At 36.7% G+C, this 23,176-nt stretch overlaps 1 protein-coding gene across 1 annotated transcript in view; it reads left to right on the top strand.

Annotated features, from left to right (window-relative positions):
- The window catches only part of LOC138076171 (phospholipid-transporting ATPase ABCA3-like), a 253,186-nt gene that overhangs the window by 97,896 nt on the left and 132,114 nt on the right, over nucleotides 1-23,176 (top strand). The window contains exon 12 of the mRNA XM_068968392.1: nucleotides 4,890-5,018. Coding sequence (XP_068824493.1) covers nucleotides 4,890-5,018 — 129 coding nt within the window. The remainder of the gene's footprint in view (nucleotides 1-4,889; nucleotides 5,019-23,176) is intronic.

Here is a 23,176-nt window from a genome sequence, read left to right as displayed (position 1 = left end):
CTGCTCTCCTGAGTCAGTTCAGGAAGAGGCGAGGGCCAAGGCTGGCGCATCTCGAGTGAGTTGGGATCTAGCAAATGGCCTGGGCAGCATCTATTCATCTGTCACCATGCAGCAGCTCCAGCTTTCTCCAGTTCCCCGACAATGGTAGTGCAAGGGGCCAACTCAGTTTTCAGCTTCCCGGCCAATGCACCAGAAAATGTTGTAGAAACAGTGGCGATGGAAGAGACAAGTGGCACTCAAAGATGCAGAGCAGCAAGGTTTATTCAGCACTGGTGCAGGCTCAGTGGAGTCACCTCCAGAAGCTGAGTGCCCTGGCTTTGTTCTGAGTATCTTTTATACAGGGTAAATTTCCCTCTCAAATAGCTCAGATCCCTCTCCTCCCCAGGTAGCCCAAGTTCCCATGGATATAAACAGCAGGCAAGATCACAGAAGTGGAAGCAGTGATTGATGAACAGCAGCTGTTAACACAAACTAACAGAAGGGAAAGCAAAAGGTTGTTACTATGATTGTGGACTTTGATCTCGCTCCCATTTCAAGATCATGGCATCCAGTCCCATCACTTCATGGCAAATAGATGGGGAAACAATGGAAACAGTGGCAGACTTTATTTTGTTGGGCTCCAAAATCACTGCAGATGGTAACTGCAACCATGAAATTAAAGACGCTTGCTTCTTGGGAGAAAAACTATGACAAACCTAGACAGCATTTTAAAAAGCAGAGATATAACTTTGCCAACAAAGGTTTGTATAGTCAAAACTATGGTTTTTCCAGTAGTCATGTATAGATGTGAGAGTTGGACCATGAAGAAGACTGAGTGTGGAAGAATTGATGCTTTGAACTGTGGTGTTTGAGAAGACTCTTGAGAGTCCCTTGGACTGCAGAGAGATCCAACTAGTCAATCCTAAAGAAAATCAGTCCTGAATATTCATTGGAAGGATTGATGCTGAAGCTGAAATTCCAACACTTTGGCCACCTGATGCGAAGAACTAACTCATTGAAAAAGACCCTGATGCTGGGAAAGATTGAAAGCGAGAGAAGAAGGGGATGACAGAGGATGAGATGGTTGGATGGCATCACTGACTTGATGGACATGAGTTTGAGCAAGGTCTGGGAGTTGGTGATGGACAAGGAAGCCTGGTGTGCTGCAGTCCATGGTGTCCTAGAGAGTCAGACACGACTGAGCGACTGAACTGAACTGATTGTGTAACATGGCAGTTTGTGTTCTGCTTTTTAGAACATAATTTCACATTAAAATTCTCTAATATCGCTATAGTCCATGTACTTGTATGGTAATATGCTGTAATTAACTTGGTCATTTTCTTTTCTTTTTTGAGTTTCAGTTAAATAGCCTTATTTAGATGTCTTTGAATATAATTTTCCATTTTGGAGCACATACTTTTAATCATCCAAATAGATGAAGAAAATCATTGAGCATCCATTTATGATATAGACTCAACAAAGTGGGTAAGAGGGAAATGACCTCAACATAATAAAGTCCACATATTGCAAGCCTACAAGTCATCTCATCATCACCAGTGAAAAGCTGAATGTTTTTCCTTTAATGTCAGGAACAAGACAAGGATACTCACTTTGCCACTCTTATTCAGCACAATACTGGAAGTGTTACCTACCGCAATTAGGCAAGAAAAAGAAATTTAAAAGCATCCAAATCATGAAAGAAAATTTGTCACTATTTGCAGACAACATGGTTATATATATGAAACTCTAAAGACACCTCAAGAAACTATTAGTATTGATTTTAAAAAGTTAAGTTTTAAGATACAAAATCAATGTATGAAAATCTTCTCTGGAACTTCCCTGGTGGTCCAGTGGCTAAGATCCACACTCCCGATGCAAGGGGCCTGGATTCGATCCCAGGCTGGTGAACTAGAGCCCACATGCTGCAACTAAGAATTTGCATGCAGCAATGAAGACCTGGCACAGTCAAATAGTTTCTTAAAATCTGTTCTGTTTCTATACACTAATAACAGACTATGAGAAAGGGAAATGTAGAAAAAAAGACATTACGTCAAAAAGAATAAAATACTTTTGGAATACATTTAACAAAGAAGTTAGAACACATGTACAATGAAAAGTATAAGATGATTAAAACAGATTGAAGAAGACACAAATAAATGAAAGATATTTCATGCTCATGGATTGGAAAAATTAATACCATTAAAATGACCATATTAATGAAAAAAATCTACAGATTAACTGCAATTTTATCAAAACTCCAGTGACACTTTTAACAGCAACAAAACAATCTTAAAAATTGTATGGAACCACAAAAGATCGCAAATATCTAAAGAAGTCTTGAGAAAGAACAAAGCTGGAGACATCAAGCTTCCTAATTTCAAACCATATTACAAAAATATAGTCATCAAATCAGGATGGTATTGGCATAAAAATGGACATATAAATCAATGGAACAGAATAGGGAGCCCATAAATAAGCCCACATTTATATGGCCAATTAATTATTTATGACAAAGGAGCCAACAATAAACTAAGGAGAAAGCACAATGTCTTCAATAAATCGTGTTGGAAAAACTGGACAGCCACATGCAAGGGAATGAAAAAACCACTATTTTACATCATACACTAAAATCAACTCAAAATCATTAAAGACATGAACATAAGACCTGAAACCATAAAACTCCCAGAAGATAGAAGAGGCAGCAAGTTCCTTGACATTAGACTTGGCTATAATTTTTCTATTTGACTCCAAAAGCAAAGGCAACAAAATCAAAAATAAGTGTATCTATGTCAAACTTAAAAACTTTCAGATAGTAAAGTGAAAAGGAACCTACCAAATGAAAACATTTGCAAATTGTATTTCTGACAAAGTTAATATCCAAAATATGTAAAGAATTCCTTAGCAAATAGAATTTACTAAGGAATTCCATTAGCAAAAAAAAAAAAAAACAACAATTAAAAATGGACAGAGGATCTAAAGAGGCATTTTTTCATAAAGACATACAGATGGCCAACAGGTACATGAAAATATGCTCAACATCATTTGTCATCAGGGAGATGCAAACCAAAACCACAACGACATCACTTTACATCTGTTAGAATGGCTATTATTAAAAATACAAGAAATAACAAGTATTGCCAGAGATGTGGAGAAAAAGGAAACTTCAGGGTGGAAATGTAAATTACGGTAGCCACTATGGAAAATAGTATGGAGGATCCTCATAAAATAAAAATAGAACAACCATATCACTCAGCCATTCCAATTTTCATATATGTCTGAAGGAAATGAAAACACTAACTCAGAAAGATGCACACCCCCCACATCAACGTTTGTTGTAGCATTATTTACAATAGCCAAGACATAGATGGAAAACCTACATATTCTTTGATGGATGATTAGATAAGGAAAATGTGGAGTTGATCTTCCTACCAACTTGGATAATTCATCTTGGAATTATCATATGAATGCAAAACTTCTCTCTTATTTAAGTTTTTTTTATGTCTCAGTTGCTTAATCATGTCTGACTCTTTGTGACCCCATGGACTATAGCACACCAGGCTCCTCTGCCCATAGAATTTTCCAGGCAAGAATGCTGGAGTGGTGTGCCATTTCCTACTCCATAGGATCTTCCTGAGCCAGGCATCAAACCCATGTCTCTTGTGTCTCCTGCATTAGCAGGCAGATTCTTTACCACTAGTGCCACCTGGGAAGCCTTTAAAATTCTTTGCAGCCTCTTTTATAAACCAAGTTAGCCTTTACCCTAATTTACTGTCTGGTCCTCTGACTAGCAGCATCACCAGCATCACCTGGGAATGTGTTCAGAGTGCAAATAGATGAATGAAGTAGTATATTATACAATGAAATATTATTCAGATATAAAAAAGAAAAAAAATCTGACCATTTGTGATAGCGTGGATGGACCTCAAGGGCATTATACTAAGCAAAATAAATGAGATAAAGACAAATGCTACGTAGTCTCACTTTTATGTGGAATCTTAAAAAAATAAAACAACTTAAGCCACTCATAAATACAGAAAACATATTGATAGTTCTGAGAGACAGGGGATGGGGACTAGGCTGAACAGATGAAAGGGGTCAAAAGGTACAAACTTCCAGTTATAACATGAACATGTCATGGGATTGTAATGTATAGCATGATGACTGCAGTTACTGTACTATAAATTTGAAGGTTGCTAAGAAAGTAAACGTTAAAGTTCTAACAATAAGAAAAAATTGTAACTGTATGGTGCTGAATGTTAACTGTAATTAACTCTAGTTTTTGTCTTCATCATTTCATACTATATACAAATGTCAAATCAGGTTGTACACTTGAAATTACTATGTTATATGTCAATATCTCAATAAAAAGAATATATTCTTAAATAGGATAAATGATTCAAGTGTTTTAAATGGTTTTATAGTTTCTTTATTTACGTATTATCAAATAATTTCCCACAAGACCTGAACTGATTGTTATTAATATTTAAATTTCTTCAGGACAAAAGTTACATATTCCAGATCTTATGTTTTCCTTAGCATCTACACAGTACCTAATATGGTTCACATATATAGTAATTGACCGATTGCAATGCAAATACATTGAAATATAGCAAATTATTTAAATGTTTTTACTACCAATATAACCCAATCCATTGTAGAAAATTAATATATTTAAGCAAAAATGAAAAGAAAAAGAAATTTAAGACAGCTAATCCTGCCACTGAGTTGTAACTATTGATACTTTCCTGTAACTATTCTTTTACGAGAGACAGTGTTAACTCTTTTGAGTAATTCACAAATAGACTGAATTTGAGATGCTAACTTGCAACATCTTATGCTTTCTTACCAAAATTCAGTTCTGTCATGTCTTTGGCTTGTTTGTAGGTCATTACCCTCCTACCAGAGGAGAGATCTTTATTGATGGATATGACATCACAGAAAATATAACTGAAATTCGAGAAAATCTGGGCTTTTGCCCACAGGGTGACTTATTGTTTAATGACCTGACACTATCAGAACACCTTTTCTTCTACTCTATGGTGAGTCAAATTTTAAAAAATTATACAGTAAATTTACCTTTTTAAATATACAGATCTGTGAATTTTAACTCATTTAACCATCAGCACAATCACGATACAAGAAGTTTCATCACCCCAAAACACTCCCTCACACTATTCCTTTATAGCCATCCCTCTCACACTCCCCTCACCCCCCGCCTACCGATAACTACTGGGAAAGTCTAGTGGTCTATTCTTTATCACTGTTGTTTTGTCATGTTGAGAATATTATATAAATGGAATTAAATAGTATATAACCTTTAGAGATTATCTACTTACACAGAGCAGAGTGTCTTTGGGATCTTTTTTATGCTGTTGCGTGATCAGCAGTTTGTTACTTTTAATTCCTTAATTTCAGATTTAGAGGTAACACAGTATACCAACTGAAGGACACTGGGTTGTTTCCAAGCATAATGAATATAAATAAATGTGTTCTGAGTTTCATGTACAAACATAGGTTTTATTTCTCTCGGAATAGGATTACTGCATCATATTTTAAGTGTTTATAAGAAACTGCTAAACTGCTCTCCAGGCTGGCTGTACCATTTTGCACTCCAACCAGCAAAGAGAATTTCAGTTGCTCCACATAATTGCCAGAATTTTATATTAATACTTTTTTAAAATTAACCATTCTAATAGATCTGTATTTTAACTGTGGTTTCAATTGTCATTTCATGGATAGCTAATGATGCTGATCATTTTCATGTGCTTAGTTGCATTTTTACAATCTTTTTGATAACATATTTGTTCAGACCCTCTACCCTCTTTTAAAATATGAGTTGTTTGTTTCCTTATTATTGAATTTTTGAGAATTCTTTATATATTCTGGACAAATGTCTTTGATGGATATTCTTTGCAAATGTTTTTCCCGGACTGTAACTAGTCTTTTCATTTTCTTGACAATGTCTTTGGCAGAGAAGAAGATTTTAAATATCAAAATCAAATTTATCATTTTCTTAATGTTCCTGCCCTTGCTAGCTTTTCTGGAACTCTGTGCCTGACTCCAAGACATGATTTTATTTTATATTTTCTTCTAAACTTTTGTAATTTTGCATATTACATATATCTATGATCCATTTTGAGTTACTCTTTGTATAAAGATGTAAAGTTTAAATCTATATTAATTTTTGCCTATAGATAACTAATTGTTCTAACAACATTTTTTGAAAATATTCCTCTTTCATCTTTCAATTGCCTTTTGTGCATTTGTCAAAGGTCAAGTGGTCATACTTCTGTCAGCTTATATCTGAACTCTTTTCTGTCCCATTAACTTATGTGTATATCTCTTTACAAAAGGTCTCAATATAGATAGTGCTATTCATTCAACTATATTCTTCTCCAAAAGCATTTTATCTTTTAAGCTGTTTGACCTTTCCTGAAAATCTTTTGTATTATATTTTATATATCTACAAATTTTGCTGTGATTTTTATCAATATTACATTAAATCTACATATCACTTTGGAGAGAATTAACATTGTTATTATGCTGAGATTTCAAATACTTAAACACAGTATCTCTTTTCATTAAATTAGATCTTTGATTTTTCCTAGTGTAGTATAACTGCTTTTCAATGTTACGTTAGTTTCTGCTGTACAATGAAGTGAATCAGCTCCATGTATACATATATCCCTTCCCTCTGAACCTCCCTTCCACCTCCCCATCCCATCCCTCTAGGTCATCACAGAGCACCAAGCTAAGCTGCATGTGCAATACAGCAGCTTCCCACTAGCTATCTGTTTTATGCACAATAGTGTATATATGTTATCACCATTTTTAGGTTTCATTATACAGATCCCATTGAAGAAGGAAATGGCAACCCACTCTGGTATTCTTGCCTGGAAAATCTCATGGGCAGAGGAGCCTGGTGGGCTACAGTCCATGGGTCTGCAAATAGTAGGACACAACATAGTGATTGAGCACATACAGAGCCAGTACCTATTTAAATGTGTGCATTTGAGTTTCATTTCATGATTTGGAACTTTAAGGAATTTTTATTTCTAGTTGTTTATTAATTACACATAGAAAAATGATTGATATTGGTATGTTGACCTATTATCCTCTGACCCTGCTAAGCTCACTTGTTAGGTTTAGGAGTGTTTTGTAGATTCCTTGGTTTTATACATAGACAATCAGGTCATCAGAGAATATGGATGGTTTCTTTTATGAGTTCCAATCTGTTGCCCTTTATTTCTTTTTCTTAACATGTTTCACTGATTGGGACAGTATAATACTGAATATGATTATTGAGAATGGACATTCTTGACTTGTTCCTGATCTCATAGGGAAAGCATTTGGTCTTCATTAAGGCTTTTTTTACATATATAATCTTTATCACCTTGAAGAAATTGTTTCTATTTTGATTTTGCAGGGAGTTTTTATTGTTTGATCAGAGACGCTTCCTGCATCTATTAATGAGTATGTGGTTTTTCTTCTTTTAGACTATTTTTATACATGGTGGATTGATTGATTTTCAAATATTGAGCTAGCTTTACATTCATAGGATAAATTTCACTTGGTCGTGGATTTTTCAAATATATAATTCAATTGGATTGATAATATTTTGTTCAGAACTAAGTTTATGAGGGATGTTCACCTATAGTACCCTCTTTTTGATTTGCCTTTGTCTGTTTTTGTATCAGAGTAGTACTGGCTTTGTAAAATGTGTTGAGAAGTGTTCCTTCCCCTTCTATTATATGGAAGAAATTGTGTAGAATTTTTTATTTTTATTTAATTAAATAATTAATTTTAATTTATTTATTCTTTAAATGTTAGGTAAAGTTTAGTAGTAAAATCATCTGAACCTGAAGATTTACTTTTTGATTTTTTTTCTTTTTTTATTATAAATATATTTATTTTAATTGGAGGCTAATTACTTTACAATATTGTATTGGTTTTGCCATATATTGACATGAATCCACTACAGATGTACATGTGTTCCCCATCCTGAACCCCCCTCCCACCTCCCTTCCCATCCCATCCCTCTGGGTCATCCCAGTGCACCAGCCCCGAGCATCCTGTATAATGCAATGAACCTGGACTGGCGATTCATTTCACATATGATAATATACATGTTTCAATGCCATTCTCCCAAATCATCCCACCCTCACCCTCTCCCACAGAGTCCAAAAGACTGTTCCATACATCTGTGTCTCTCTTGCTATCTTGCATACAGGGTTATCATTACCATGTTTCTAAATTCCATATATATGCGTTATTATATTGGAGAATCCCAGGGATGGGGGAGCCTCGTGCTTCCGTCTATGGGATCGCACAGAGTCGGACATGACTGAAGCGGCTTAGCAGCAGCAGCAGCAGCAGGTGTTTTTCTTTCTGGCTTACTTCACTCTGTATAATCAGCTCCAGTTTCATCCACCTCATTAGAACTGATTCAAATGTATTCTTTTTAATGGCTGAGTAATATTCCATTGTGTATATGTACCACAGCTTTCTTATCCATTCATCTGCTAATGGACATCTAGATTGCTTCCATGTCCTAGCTATTGTAAACAGAGCTGCAGTGAACATTGGGGTACACGTGTCTCTTTCAATTCTGGTTTTCTCGGTGTGTATGCCCAGCAGTGGGATTGCTGGGTCATAAGGCAGTTCTATTTCCAGTTTTTTAAGGAATCTCTACACTGTTTTCCATAGTGGCTGAACTAGTTTGCATTCCCCCCCACAGTGTAAGAGGGTTCCCTTTTCTCCACACCTTCTTCAACATTTATTGCTGGTAGACTTTTGGATAGCAGCCATTCTGACTGGAGTGAAATGGTACCTCATTGTGGTTTTGATTTGCATTTCTCCGATAATGAGTGATGTTGAGCATCTTTTCATGTGTTTGTTAACCATCTATATGTCTTCTTTGCAGAAATGTCTGTTTAGTTCCTTGGCCCATTTTTTGATTGGGTCGTTTATTTTTCTAGAATTGAACTGCAGGAGTTGCTTGTATATTTTTGAGCTTAATGCCTTGTCAGTTGCTGCATTTGCTATTATTTTCTCCCATTCTGAAGGCTGTCTTTTCACCTTGCTTATAGTTTCCTTTGTTGTGCAGAAGCTTTTAATTTTAATTAGGTCCCATTTGTTTATTTTTGCTTTTATTCCCAATATTCTGAGAGGTGGGTCATAGAGGAACCTGCTGTGATTTATGTCAGAGAGTGTTTTGCCTATGTTCTCCTCTATCAAACTATAGATTCAATTATATTTAAGAACTAATCAGTGATCCAACAGTAACACTTTCATATGTATATCTAAAGGATACAAAATCAGGATGTTGAAGAGATACCTGCACTCTTATTCATGATAACCAAGATAGAAACAACCAAAATGTCTATCAGCAGATAAATGGATAGAGAAAATGTTATGTATCTACATGTGACGGTGGTTTAGTCGCTAAGTCATGTCTGACTCTTGCGATCCCGTGGACTGTAGCCAGCCAGGTTCCTCTGTTCATGGGATTCTCCAGGCAAGAATACTGGAGTGGGTAGCCATTTCCTTCTCCAGAGAATCTTCCCAACCCAGGAATTGAACCCAGGTCTCCTGCATTTCAGGCATATTCTTTATCAACTGAGCTATGAGGGAAGACAGCCTTTTAAAAAAAGAAGAAAGTCCTGACAGTTGTGACAGCATGAATTAACCTAAAGGACATCATGCTAAGTAAAATAAGCTAGATACAGGATGACAAATACTGCATGATCTCACTTTCATGTGGGATTTAAAGTAGTCAAACCCATAGGAGCAGAGAATAGAATGGTCATTACCAGGGGCTGGGGATGGAGGGGCAGTGCAGAGATGTTGGTCAATTGATTGAACAAAGTATTAGTTAAGGACAAAGAATAATTTCTGGAGATCTAATGCACACCAATGAGACTATAGTTAACAATACTGTGTTGTATACTGAAATTTTCTAAGAGGTTTGATCTTAACTGTTTCTCACTACAGGGAGAAGAAAGGAAGAAAATGAAAATTATGTGAGGTGATGGATGTGTTAAATTATTAGCTTGATTGTGGTGATAATTTCTACATAATATACATGTAAAATTATACACCTTAAATGCTTACAGATTTAACTTATCAATTATATCTCCATAAAACTGGGAAAGAACAAATTTAATTTACTTAATATTTACAGGAATATTCAGAGGTTATCTATTTCAAATTAGGCAAGCTATGGTACTTTGTGATTTTTGAGAAATTGTTGTATTTCTTCTAAGTTGAAATCTTATAAACATTTGCAGGATTTCCTTATTACCCTTTTAATGTCTCTCTTATTCCTGATATTGACAGGCTGTAATTCTCTTTTTTTCTGTAATTCTAACTAAAATTTTATTCCTTTTTAGCTTTTCAAAGAACCTGCTTTTATTTTATTCTTTTCTATTACATTTTGCTTTTTATTTTCTTTATTAATGTCTATATATTTATTATATGCACACTTCAACTTCATTTGGGGTTTTTACTCTCCTTTTTTATGTCAGTGCATAGGTGTTAATAATTGATTTGAGAATTATTATATGCTTACTAATGTAAGCATTTATTGATGTGGTTTTTTTTCCTTCAAGCTCTCTTTTAGCTACATCCCACAAATTTTGATATGATTTGTTATATTTTCACTTATATTCAATTCAAAATATTTTCTGTGTTTCTTGAGACTTCTTCTGTGGCATAGATCATTTACATGCATATTCTTTAATATCAAGTGATGAAAAGTTGTTCTATTTTCTTCCTGTTATTTTAGTTTCATTCTCTTCTGGTTAGAGATCATACTTTTTGTAGTTTCAAATGTTTTTAAATTGCTATATTTTTATGACCCAAGAAAAGATCTGTCTTGGTGACTGTCATGTGTATTTGAGAAGAATGTTTCCTGCTATTTGGTTGAAATTCCCTATAAACATAAATTAGATTCAGTAACTTGAAATTAACATTGAGTAACAATGGAAACAGTGACAGACTTCATTTACTTGGGCTCCAAAATCATTGCAGATGATGACTGCAGCCATGAAAATAAAAAATAAGAATACTTCTTGGGAGAAAATTTTGACAAACCTAGAGAGCATATTAAAAACCAAAGACATCGCTTTGCCAACAAAGGTCCATATAGTCAAAGCTATGGTTTTTCCAATAGTCATGTATGAATATGAGAGTTGGACCTTAAAGAAAGCTGAGCACCAGAGAATTGATGCTTTCAAACAGTGATGTTGGAGAAGACTCTTGAGAGTCCCTTGGACTTCAAGGAGATCAAACCAGTCAATCCTAAGGGAAACCAATCCTGAATATTCATTGGAAGGACTGAAGCTGAAGCTCCAATACTTTGGTCACCTAATGCAAAGAGTTGACTCATTGAAAAAGACCCTGATGCTGGGAAAGATTGAAGGCTGGAGGAGAAGGGGAGGACAGAGGACATGACTGGATGTCATCACTGACTCGAGGGACATGAGTTTGAGCAAGCTCTGGGAGATGGTGAAGGACAGGCAATCCTGGTGTGCTGCAGTCCATGGAGTCGCAAAGCATTGGACATGAGTGAATGACTGAATGACTGAACAACAGCAACAGACTTGAAATTGTTGTATAGCTGTGCTGTATATTTGCTGATTTCTGCTTAGTAGTTCTGTTATTGAATGAGAAATATTGAAATTTTGAACTATAGTTATATATTTCCCTCATCATGTTTAAATTGATCATTTTTATTATCTCCGATTTAAGTTCTGTTGTTAGGTGTATACACATTTAGGATTGTTACATCTTCTTTGTGAAATGATTCTTTGATAACATTGTTACCAATCCAAGCCCACTTTGCTTGCTGCACAACCGGCCAATAAAATCAAAGATTAGTTGTCAAGACAACGAATACGACTTTACTTGGAAATCCAGATGACAGAGAAGGTAGCAGACTAATGTCTGAAAATAACCGTCTTGTCAGGGTTAAGAAGAAAAGTGAAAAACCCATTTATATTGAAAAATAGAATGGAATCTGTTCATTTCTTCTTTTCTGCATCCATTTACTTGTGAGATGGGTGTGTCTCACTGTGAGCTGAACAAAGGCATTTTACCAGTCAGACAGAGGGGCAGGGTCCCCTGAGGCAACCCATTGTATATGATTATAACAAAAACAACAAAAAACAAAGATTAGATTCAAAGAAACAGATCCAGGATGGAGTCAGAATTGGCTCTTCCCTGTAAGAATGTAATGTCCCTCTTTTATTTCTGCTAGTTTTTGCTTTGAAGTCAACTCTATCTGACATTGGGTCTTCCCAGGTGGCTCAGCGGTAAACCATCCACCTGCAATAGAGGAGATTGGCTGCAAGGCAGGGCAAGAGATGCAGGTTTGATCCCTGGGTCAGAAAGATCCCCTGGAGAAGGAAACGGCAACCCACTCCAGTATTCTTGCCTGGGAAATCCAATGGACAGGGGAGCTTGGCAGACTACAGTCCATGGGGTCACAAAAGAGTTGGACACAACTTAACGACTAAGCAACAACTATCTGACATTAATATAACCATTCCAACTTTCATTTTAAATATTTATTTGGCTGCACTGGATCTTAGTTGTACACATGGGTTCTTTTATCTTCATTGTACAAGTGGGATCTTTTAGCTGTGGCATGCAAACTGTCAGTCACAGCATGTGGGATCAAGTTCCCTGGCCAGGAATTGAACCCAAGCCCCCTGCATTGTGGAGGGTGGTGTCTTACCCACTGTACCATCAGGGAAGTCCCTCATCTTTCTTTTGATTTCTGTTTGCATGGTATATCTTCTTCAAATACTTCACTTTAAACCTACCTATATAATTAAAATTAAAGTGAGTTTCTTATAGACATTGTATAGCTAGGTCATGTTTTTTAATACAATCTGCCAATCTCTATCTTTTCATTGATGTGTTTAGAGCATTTATATTTTATGTTTGTATTTAAATCGACCATTTTATTAATTGTTCCCTGTTTGTTCTCATTGCATTTTCCCCTCTGTTTCCCCTTTCCAGTCTTATTTTGGGTTATTTGAACATTTTTAACATTATAATTCAAATTGTCTATTGTGGTTTTTACTATATCTCTGGACACTTTTAGTGGTTGCTCTAGGGACTTACAAAATATAGACTTAGTTTTCATAGTTGTGTAGAAACGATATTCTCCAACTTTTATGTGGAATGTAGAAACCTTACCACATTGTAGATATTTTATCCTCCTTTCTTTTTGCTATAGTTGTCATATATTACACCTACATATATCGAAAACATCATTAAATAGTATTATATTTTTTCCTTAAAACCATATAGCATGTTTAAAGCACCATGAGAGAATAATAGTTTTTTTTTATTATTTACCATTTCTGTTGTATTTTTATCATTTATGATGTTCCAAGTTTTCAGTATCATTTCTTTTATTTGAAAAACATTCCTAATCAGTTGTTTTAGATCAATACTCTTAGCTATGAATTCTCTTAGCCTTCCTTCACCTGAGAGTATCTTTAATTCACCACATTCCTCAAGCATATTTTTCTTTGACATAGAAATCTGGGTTGACAGTGCTTTTCCTTCAAGACTTAAATGTTGTTTCACTGCTTTCTGGACACCATGGTTTCTGATGAGTAATCCACAATCATCTGAATTGTTTCCCTGTAGGTAATTAGGTTGTTTTCTGGGTTTTCTTTTTTTCTGGATGATCTCAATACTTCTTCGTTTTTACATTTTAGCAGTTTGTTTGTGATCTGTCTGGTTTGGATTTCTTTTTATCTTTCTAAGTGGGATTTGGTCAGCTTCTTCAATCTGTACCCTTGTGTTTCTTGTCAAACTTGGAAAGTTTTTGATCATTATTTCTTCATGATACCTTTTTGTCTCCTTCTGGAACTTCAAAGACATGAACATTAGACATTTTTTTGTCCCCAAAATCCTTTGGGCTTTATTTTTCTTATATCATTTTTTCTCTCAGTTGTTCAGATTGGATAATATCTATTGATCTATCTTCAAGTTCACTAACTTTTTACTCTATTATATTTATTCTACTATTGAGTATATCTTCTTTATTTTGATGGCACTTCCTTTTTTAACATTTTATTAAGGTCAGCTACCTGCCAGGACCAGGACTACAAAGATTGCTATAGCAATCTGTTCCCTTAAGAAGTGAAAATGTAGAGAATAAAAGATATAAATGCATAATTAAAACACCAAGGAGTATTACTTAACAGTAATTGAGATGTATGAACAGTGTGAAGTGTATGCCCAACAGAGTTTAGGGGAAATTAGAAAATATTTTCTGAAGAAGCAAAATCTTGAAGTATAGTTAATTTGTAATGTTGTGCTAGTTTCAGGTATGCAGCAAAGTGATTTATAGGTTAATAAAAGATTTTGAATATAGCTTCCTGTGCTATACATTAGGTCCTTGTTGTTATCCTATTTTTTATATAATAGTGTGTACATGCTAATTACAAACTTTTTATTTATCTCCCCCTCCACTATCCCCTTTTATAACTATAAGTTTGTCTTCTATGTCTGAGTCTGTTTCTATTTTGTAAATAAGTTCATTCATGTCTTATTTTTAGGTTCCTCATGTAGGTGATATCACTTATCTTTCTTTCTGTGGCTTACTTCACTCAATATGATAATCTCTATGTCCATTCATGTTGTTGCAAATGGCATTATTTCATGCTTTTTGTGGCTAATATTCCATTGTGTATATATGCCACATCTTCATTCATCTGTCAATGGACATGAAACTTGGGGATCGTGTACCTTTTCAAATTAGAGCTTTCTCTGAATATGTGCCCAGGAGTGGGCTTGCAGGATTATATGGTAACTCTATTTTTAGTTTTTTAAGGAACCTCCATAGTTTTTCCATAGTGAAGTGGAAGTTGCTCAGTCATATCTGACTCTGCAACCCCATGGACTATAGAGTCCTAGGAATTCTCCAGGCCAGAATACTGGAGTGGGTAGCCTTTTCCTTCTCCAGTGGATCTTCCCCACCCAGGGATCGAACCCAGGTCTCCAGTATTGCAGACAAATTCTTTACCAGCTGAGCCACAAGGGAAGCTGCACCAATTTACATTCCCACCAGCAGTGTAGAAGGGTTCTTTTTCTCCACACGTTCTCTATCACTTATTATTGGTAGACATTTTAGTGATGGTTATCCTGATCTGCATGAGGTGGTATCTCATTGTAGTTTTTATTTACATTCCTCTAATATTTATTGATATAGGGCATCTTTTCATGTGGCTGTTAGCCATCTGTATGTCTTCTTTGGAGAAATGTCTATTTAGATCTTCTGCTCATTTTTTGATTGGGTTTTTTCTTGATATTAATGATATGAGGTGTTTTTATATTTTGGAAATCATTAATAATCACTTGTCAGTAGCAAAGTTTACTAATATTTATCCCCATCTATAGGTTGTCTTTTCTTTTCTTTCTTTTTTTATGTTTTCCTTTGTTGAGTGAAAGCTTTTAAGTTTAATTGGATCTGATTTGTTTATTTTTGTTTTTATTTCCATTATTCTAGGTAATGGATTCAAAAGAATATTGCTATAATTTATGTCAAAGTGTGTTCTGCCTATGTTTTCCTCTAGGAGTTTGACAGTATATAGTCTTACATTTCAGTCTCTGATCCATTTTGAGTTTATCTTTGTATGTGGTATTAGAGAGGGTTCTAATTTCATTGTTTCGTATGTACCTATTCGGTATTCTCAACACCACTTATTGAAGAGACCTTTTTCCATTTTGTATTCTTGCCTCCTCCATCATAGGTTAATTGATAATAAGTGTGTGGTTGGTTTCTGGGCTTTCTATCCTGTTCCATTGATCTATGTGTCTGTTTTTGTACCAGTACCATGGTGGCTTAATGATTGTAGCTTTGTAGTATAGTCTGAAGTCAAGGAGCATGATTTCTCCAGCTTCACTCTTCTTTCTCAAGATTATTTTGACTATTCAGTGTCTTTTGTGTCTACATACAGATTATGAAATTTTTTTCTAGTTCTGTGAAAGATGAAGGATGTAGTTGGTAATTTGAATCTGTAGATTGCATTGGGTTATATGGTCATTTTAACAATACTGATTCTTTCAATCCAAGAGTAACATATATATTTTCATCTGTTTATGTCCTCTTAAGTTTCTTTCATCACCATCTTGACTTCCTGGAGTACGGGTCTTTTGCTTCATTAGATAGGTTTATTTCTAGGTATTTTCTCTTTTTTTGATGTGATGATAAATGGGATGATCTCTGTACTTTCTCTTTCTGATCTTTTGCTGTTAATGTATAGAACTGAAACAGATATCTGTATATTAATTTTGTATCTGGAAACTTTAGCAAATTCATTGATGAGCTCTAGTAGTTTTCTGGGAGCATCTTTAGGATTTTCTATGTATAGCATCATGTCATCCGCAAAGTGACAGTTTTACTTCTGTTCCAATTTGGATTGCTTTTATTTCTCTCTCTCCTTTGATTGCTGAGACAGTGAACATCCTGTCTTGTTCCTGATCTTAGAGGAAATGCTTTCAACATTTCACCATTGAATATGATGTTAGCTGTGGGTTTGTCATATATGGCCTTTATTATGCTGAGTTATGTTCCCTCTATGCCCGCTTTCTGAAGAGTTTTTATCATAAATGGATGTTGCATTTTATCAGAAGTTTTTCTGCATCTATTGAGGTGACCACATGGCTTTTATACTTAAATTTGTTAATATAGTATATCACATTGATGGATTAGTGGATATTGAGGAATTCTTGCATTGCTGGGATAAATCCCATTTGATCGTGGTGTATGATCATTTTAATGTATTGTTGCATTCGTTTTGCTAGTATTTTGTTGAATATTTTTGCATCTGTTTATCAGTGATACTGTTTTGTAATTTTTTGTAATATCTTTATCTGCTTTTCATACCAGATGGCTTCATAGAGGGGCTTCTCTGGTGGCTCAGTGATAAAGAATCCACCGGCAGTACAGGAGGCACAGGAGACACAGGTTCAATCCCTGGATTGGGAAGATCGCCTGGAGAAGGGCATGGCAATCCACTCTGGTATTCTTACCTGGAGGGTCCCTTGGACAGTAGAGCCTGGTGGACTACAGTCCACGGGGCTGCAAACAGTCAGTCATGACTGAAGCAATTTAGCACATGCACAGCCTCATAAAATGAATTCAGAAGTGTTCCTTCCTCTGCAATTTTTTTTAATAGTTTCAGAAGGTTAGGTACTAACTTTTCTTTAAATGTTTGGTACAATTCACTTGTGAAGAGATCTGGTCCTGGACTTTTGTTTATTAGGAATTTTTAAATTATGGATTCAGTTCTAGTAGTTGGTCTGTTCATATTTTCTATTTACTCATTGTTAAGTCTTGGGAGATTGCTCATTTCTAAAAATTTATCCATTTCTTCTAGCCTGTCCATTTTATTGACATATAGTTGCTTGAACTAGTTTTTTATGATCCTTTGTATCTTTATGGTACCTGTTGTAACTTCTCATTTTTCATTTCTGATTTTATTAATTTGGGCCCCCTCCCATTTTTTCTTGATAAGCCTGGTTATAGGTTTATCAATCATGTTTACCTTTTCAAAGAACTAGCCTTTAGTTTTACTTATCTTTTCTATTTTTTTCTTAGACTCTATCTCATTTATATCTTCTCTAATCTTTATGAATTCTTTTCTTCAACAAACTTTGGGTTTTGTTTGTTCTTCTTTCTCTAGTTGCTTTAGGCATAAGTTTAAGTTGTTTACTTGAGATTTTTCTTGTTTCCCAAGGTAAGCTAAAAACTTCCCTTTTTAGAACTGCTTTTGCTGCATCCCGCAGGGTGTGGGGGCTTCACTGGTGACTCAGACAGTAAAGAATTTGCCTGTAATGCAGGAGACCTGGATTCAGTCCCTGGGTCAGAAAGATCCCTTGGAGAAGGAATGGCTACTCACTCCAGTATTCTTGCCTGGAAAATCCCATGGACAGAGGAAACTGGCAGGCTACAGTACATGGGGTCACAAAGAGTTGGACACAACTGAGCAACTAACACCCACACATAGGGTATGGGTTGTCATGTTTTCACTGTCATTTGTCTCTAGGTATTTTTTATTTCCTGCTTAACTTTTATAGTGATCCATTCATTATTTACTAGCCTATTATGTAGCCTCCAAGAATTTGTGGGGTTTTGCAGTTTTTTCTCTTTTAGTTTATTTCTAGCCTCATATTTTCAGACAAGATGCTTGACATAATTTAAATTTTCTTAAATTTACAGAGGCTTGCTTTGTAGCTCATGTGATCTATCCTGGAGAATGTCCCACGTGTACTTAAAAAGAATGTGCATTCCACTGCTCTTCGGTGGAATGCTCTATTCAGTTCAGTTCAGTTCAGTCGCTCAGTCGTGTCCGACTCTTTGCGACCCCATGAATCACAGCACGCCAGGCCTCCTTGTCCATCACCAACTCCCAGAGTTTACACAAACTCATGTCTGTCAAGTCGGTGATGTCATCTAGCCATCTCATCCTCTGTCATCCCCTTCTCCTCCTGCCCCCAATCCCTCCCAGCATCAGAGTCTTTTCCAATGAGTCAACTCTTCACATGAGGTGGCCAGAGTACTGGAGTTTCAGCTTTAGCACCATTCCTTCCAAAGAACACCCAGGACTAATCTCCTTTAGAATGGACTGGTTGAATCTCCTTGCACTCCAAGGGACTCTCAAGAGTCTTCTCCAACACCACAGTTCAAAAGCATCAATTTTTCGGCTCTCAGCTATCTTCACAGTCCAACTCTCACATCCATACATGACCACTGGAAAAACCATAGCCTTGACTAGATGGACCTTTGTTGGCAAAGTAATGTCTCTGCTTTTCAATATGCTGTCTAGGTTGGTCATAACTTTCATTCAAAGGAGTAAGTGTCTTTTAATTTCATGGCTGCAATCACCATCTGCAGTGATTTTGGAGCCCAAAAAATAAATTCTGACACTGTTTCCACTGTTTCCCCATCTATTTGCCATGAAGTGATGGGACCAGATGCCATGATCTTCGTTTTCTGAATGTTGAGTTATAAGCCAACTTTTTCACTCTCCACTTTCACTTTCATCAAGAGGCTTTTGAGTTTCTCTTCACTTTCTGCCATAAGGGTGGTGTCATCTGCATATCTGAGGTTATTGATATTTCCCCCGGCAATCTTGATTCCAGCTTGTGCTCTGTCAGTTCAGTTCAGTTCAGTTCAATTCAGTTCAGTCGCTCAGTCGTGTCTGACTCTTTGCGACCCCATGAATTGCAGCACGCCAGGCCTCCCTGTCCATCACCAACTTCCAGAGTTCACTCAGACTCACGTCCATCGAGTCAGTGATGCCATCCAGCCATCTCATCCTCAGTCGTCCCCTTCTCCTCCTGCCCCCAATCCCTCCCAGCATCAGAGTCTTTTCCAATGAGTCAACTCTTCGTATGAAGTGGCCAAAGTACTGGAGTTTCAGCTTCAGCATCATTCCCTCCAAAGAATTATCACTAAAGTCAATCTGATCTAATATGTCATTTAAGGGCTGTGATTCCTTGTTGATTTTCTATTTGGATGACCTGTTCATTAGTGTAAATGAGGTGTTAGAGTCTCCCACTATAATAGGGCTGCCCTGGGAGCTCAGTGGATAAAGAATCCGCCTGCAATGTGGAGACATGGATTTGATTCCTGGGTTGGGAAGATCCCCTGGAGAAGGGAACGGCTACCCACTTCATTATTCTGGCCTGGAGAATTCCATGGACAGAGGAGTTTGGCAGGCTACAGTCCACAGGGTCACAAAGAGTCAGATACAACTGAGTGACTTTCACTACTCCTACTGCTAACTGTGTTACTGTCAGTTTCTCTGTTTATATCTGTTAACATGCATCTTATGTGTTGCGATGCTATGTTAGATGCATATATATTTTAAATTATATCTTTTTCTTGATCCTTCGATCATTATACAGTGTCCTTCTTGGTCTCTTGTGACAGTCTTTATTTTAAAGTCTATTTGTCCAATATAAATATTGCTACTCCAGCTTTCTTTTGATTTCCATTTGCATGCAATACATTTTTCCATTCCCTCATTTTTTTTCTTTTTAATTTAGATCGGGATTTTTTTTTTATTCATTGCTGATTTAAAATGACTAATCAGAATAAAAATTAAAAGTCTGTCTAGAGGTTGGGGTGTCTCCTATTTATAAAGGTTAGAATTCAGGTATCCCCTCTACCCATCACCATACTGAGGTGGACCCCCAAGGAACACCTGGAAGGGCCTAGGTCTACCACTCCTTCTCCATCCCATTTTTGGCATGTGTCCATCCCCTCACTTTCAGTCCATATGTGTCTCTAGATCTGAAGTGAGTTTCTTATGCAGCATATATGTGGGTCCTATTTTTGTATCCATTAAGCCACCTATGTGTTTTGTTTGGAGCATTTAGTCTGTTCACATTTAAGCTAATTATTGCTGTGTATGTTCCTATGGCCATTTTGTTAATTGTTTTAAATTTGTTTTTCATGTTCTTTTCTCCCCTTCTTTTGTTCTCTTCACTTGTGATTTGATGACTATCTATAGTGTGTGTTCGGAGAAGGCAATGGCAACCCACTCCAGTACTCTTGCCTGGAGGATCCCATGGATGGAAGAGCCTGGTGGGCTGCAGTCCATGGGGTCGCTAAGAGTCAGACACGACTGAGCAGCTTCACTTTCACTTTTCACTTTCATGCATTGGAGAAGGAAATGGCAACCCACTCCAGTGTTCTTGCCTGGAGAATCTCAGGGACGGTGGCTGCCATCTATGGGGTCGCACAGAGTCAGACACGACTGAAGCGACTTAGCAGCAGCAGCATAGTGTATGTTTGGATTCCTTTTACTCTTTAGTGTGTATATCTATTACATATTTTTGTTTTGTTGTTACCATGAGATTTTTGTATAGCAGTGTGCGTAGAGACGTGTGTATGTATACACACATCTTCCCTTGTGGCTCAGTTGGTAAAGAATCCGTCTGCAATGTGGGAGACCTGGGTTCGATCCCCGAGTTGGGAAGATCCCCTGGAGAAGGGGAAAGCCACTCCAGTATTCTGGCCTGAAGAATTCCATGGACTGGATAGTCCATGGGATCACAAAGAGTCAGACACGGCTGAGCCACTTTCACTTTCACTTCACTTCATATATATGTATATATGTGTGTGTGTATATGTGTGTGTGTGTGTGTGTGTGTGTGTGTGTGTGGTTTAGTCACTAAGTTGCGTCCGACCCTTGTGACCCCATGGACTGTAGCCCGCCAGGCTCCTCTGTCCATTGGATTTCCCAGGCAAGAATACTGGAGTGGGTTGCCATTTCCTTCTCCAGACAAATACACAGGCCATTATAAAGGGTCATAAGTTTCATTTAAAAAAGATTCTTAATTGAAAACAATGCCAGCATGTGCGTGTGTCTGTGTGTGCCTGTGAGAGAGAGGTGCCAACTTTGGATGGCTAGAAGAGGTTTCTCTGAGAAGATGACATTTGATATGAGACCTGAAGCAGCTGGACAAGAGCTCCACGGGCCCTGGGGCTAGAGAGGGAATGCACAAGGAGCATTCAGAGTCAAAAGAAGGCCTGGGTGATATGGGGTAGTGACTGAGCAAGAAAGGGGTGAGAAGTAGGTGGAAGAGGCCCACAGAATAAATAAATAAATATATATATATATATATATATACACACACACATATATATATATATATATATACACACACACACACACTTGTTGTAGGTGTCTGCTCTCTTCATTTCAAATGCATTTTAGATACCTTGCACTTGTACTCTTGTCCCCTCATGATTACTGTTTTTGATATTATATTTTGTGTCTAACTGTTTCATGTATCCCTTAACTGCTTATTGTGGATATAAATGATTTTACTACTTTTGCCTTTTAGCCTCCCTGTTAGCTTTGTGTGTGGATGATTTCCCACTTTTAGTGTATGTTTGCCTTTACCAGTGAGCTTTTCCATTCATAACTTTCTTGTTTCTAGTTGTGGCCTCTTCTTTTCTGCCTAGAGAATATCCTTTAGTGTTTCTTATAAAGCTGATTTAGTGGTGCTGAATTGTTTTAGCTTTTCCTTGTCTGTAAAGCATTTGATTTCACCATCAAATCTGAATGAAGAGTCTTCCTGGGTAGAATATTCTAGATAGTAGGTTTTTCATTTTGAGTATGTCATGCCACTCCCTTCTAGCCTGCAGAGTTTATGCTAAAAAATCAGTTGATAGCTTTATGGGAGTTCCCTTGTATGTTGTTTCTTTTCTGTTGTTGCTTTTAATATTCTCTTTTTATTTTCCACTCTTGTCAGTTTGCTTACTATGTGTCTTGGTGTGTTCTTCTGCAGGTTAAACCTGTATGGGACTCCCTGGTCTTTTTGAAGTTGGGTGACTGTTTCCTTGCCCATTTGGGCAATTTTTCAGCTATTACCTCTTCAGATATTTTCTCAGGTCCTTTCTCTCTCTCTTTTCCTTCTGAGACCCTTATAATATGAATATTATCACTCTTGTTGTTGTCCCAGAGGTCTCTTAAGCTGTCTTCATTTCTTTTTACTTTTTTTTCTTTTTCTGTTCAGCCATAGTGATTTCCACTACTCTGTCTTCCAGCTCAGTTATCCATTCTTCCTCATTTAGTCTACTATTGATTCCTTCTAGTGTACTTTTCATTCAGTTATTGTATTCTTCAATTCTATTTCATTGTTCTTTATATTTTCTAATTCTTTGTTTAAAAAAAACTAATTTATCACTCTGTGCATACATTCTCCACCTGAGTTCTTGGATCATCTTTATAATCAATACTCTGAACTCTTTCCCAGGTAGATTGCCTATATCCATGTCACTTAGTTTTTCTTCTGAGTTTTTGTATTGTTCCTAATCTGAAACATATTCCTCTTTCACCTAATTTTGTCAAAATTGCTATTTGTATGTTTATGTATGTGGAAGATTAGTTATGTTTCTCAACCTTGCTGGCCTTCTGTCCCAGTACTGTACTTTTCAAGGGCCAGGGGCCAGCTGTTCCAAGGGTAGTGCCTGGCCTGCATTCACAGATTAAGACCATAATTTTCTTGCTTCTGGTGTCTGCTTCCTGGTAGGTGAGACTGGTCCAGAGGCTTGTGCAGACTTCCTGGTGGGAGGGGCTCTTGCCTGCCCACTGATGGGTGAAGCTGAGTCTTGGCCCTCTGCTGGGCAGAACTGTCCAAGTGCTTGTTTATA

This window comes from Capricornis sumatraensis, chromosome 3 (genome assembly GCF_032405125.1).
Source record: "Capricornis sumatraensis isolate serow.1 chromosome 3, serow.2, whole genome shotgun sequence".
NCBI classification, from domain to species: domain Eukaryota; kingdom Metazoa; phylum Chordata; class Mammalia; order Artiodactyla; family Bovidae; genus Capricornis; species Capricornis sumatraensis.
The sequence above is the reverse complement of the archived record's forward strand: the minus strand, read 5'-3'. Positions and strand labels throughout refer to the sequence as shown.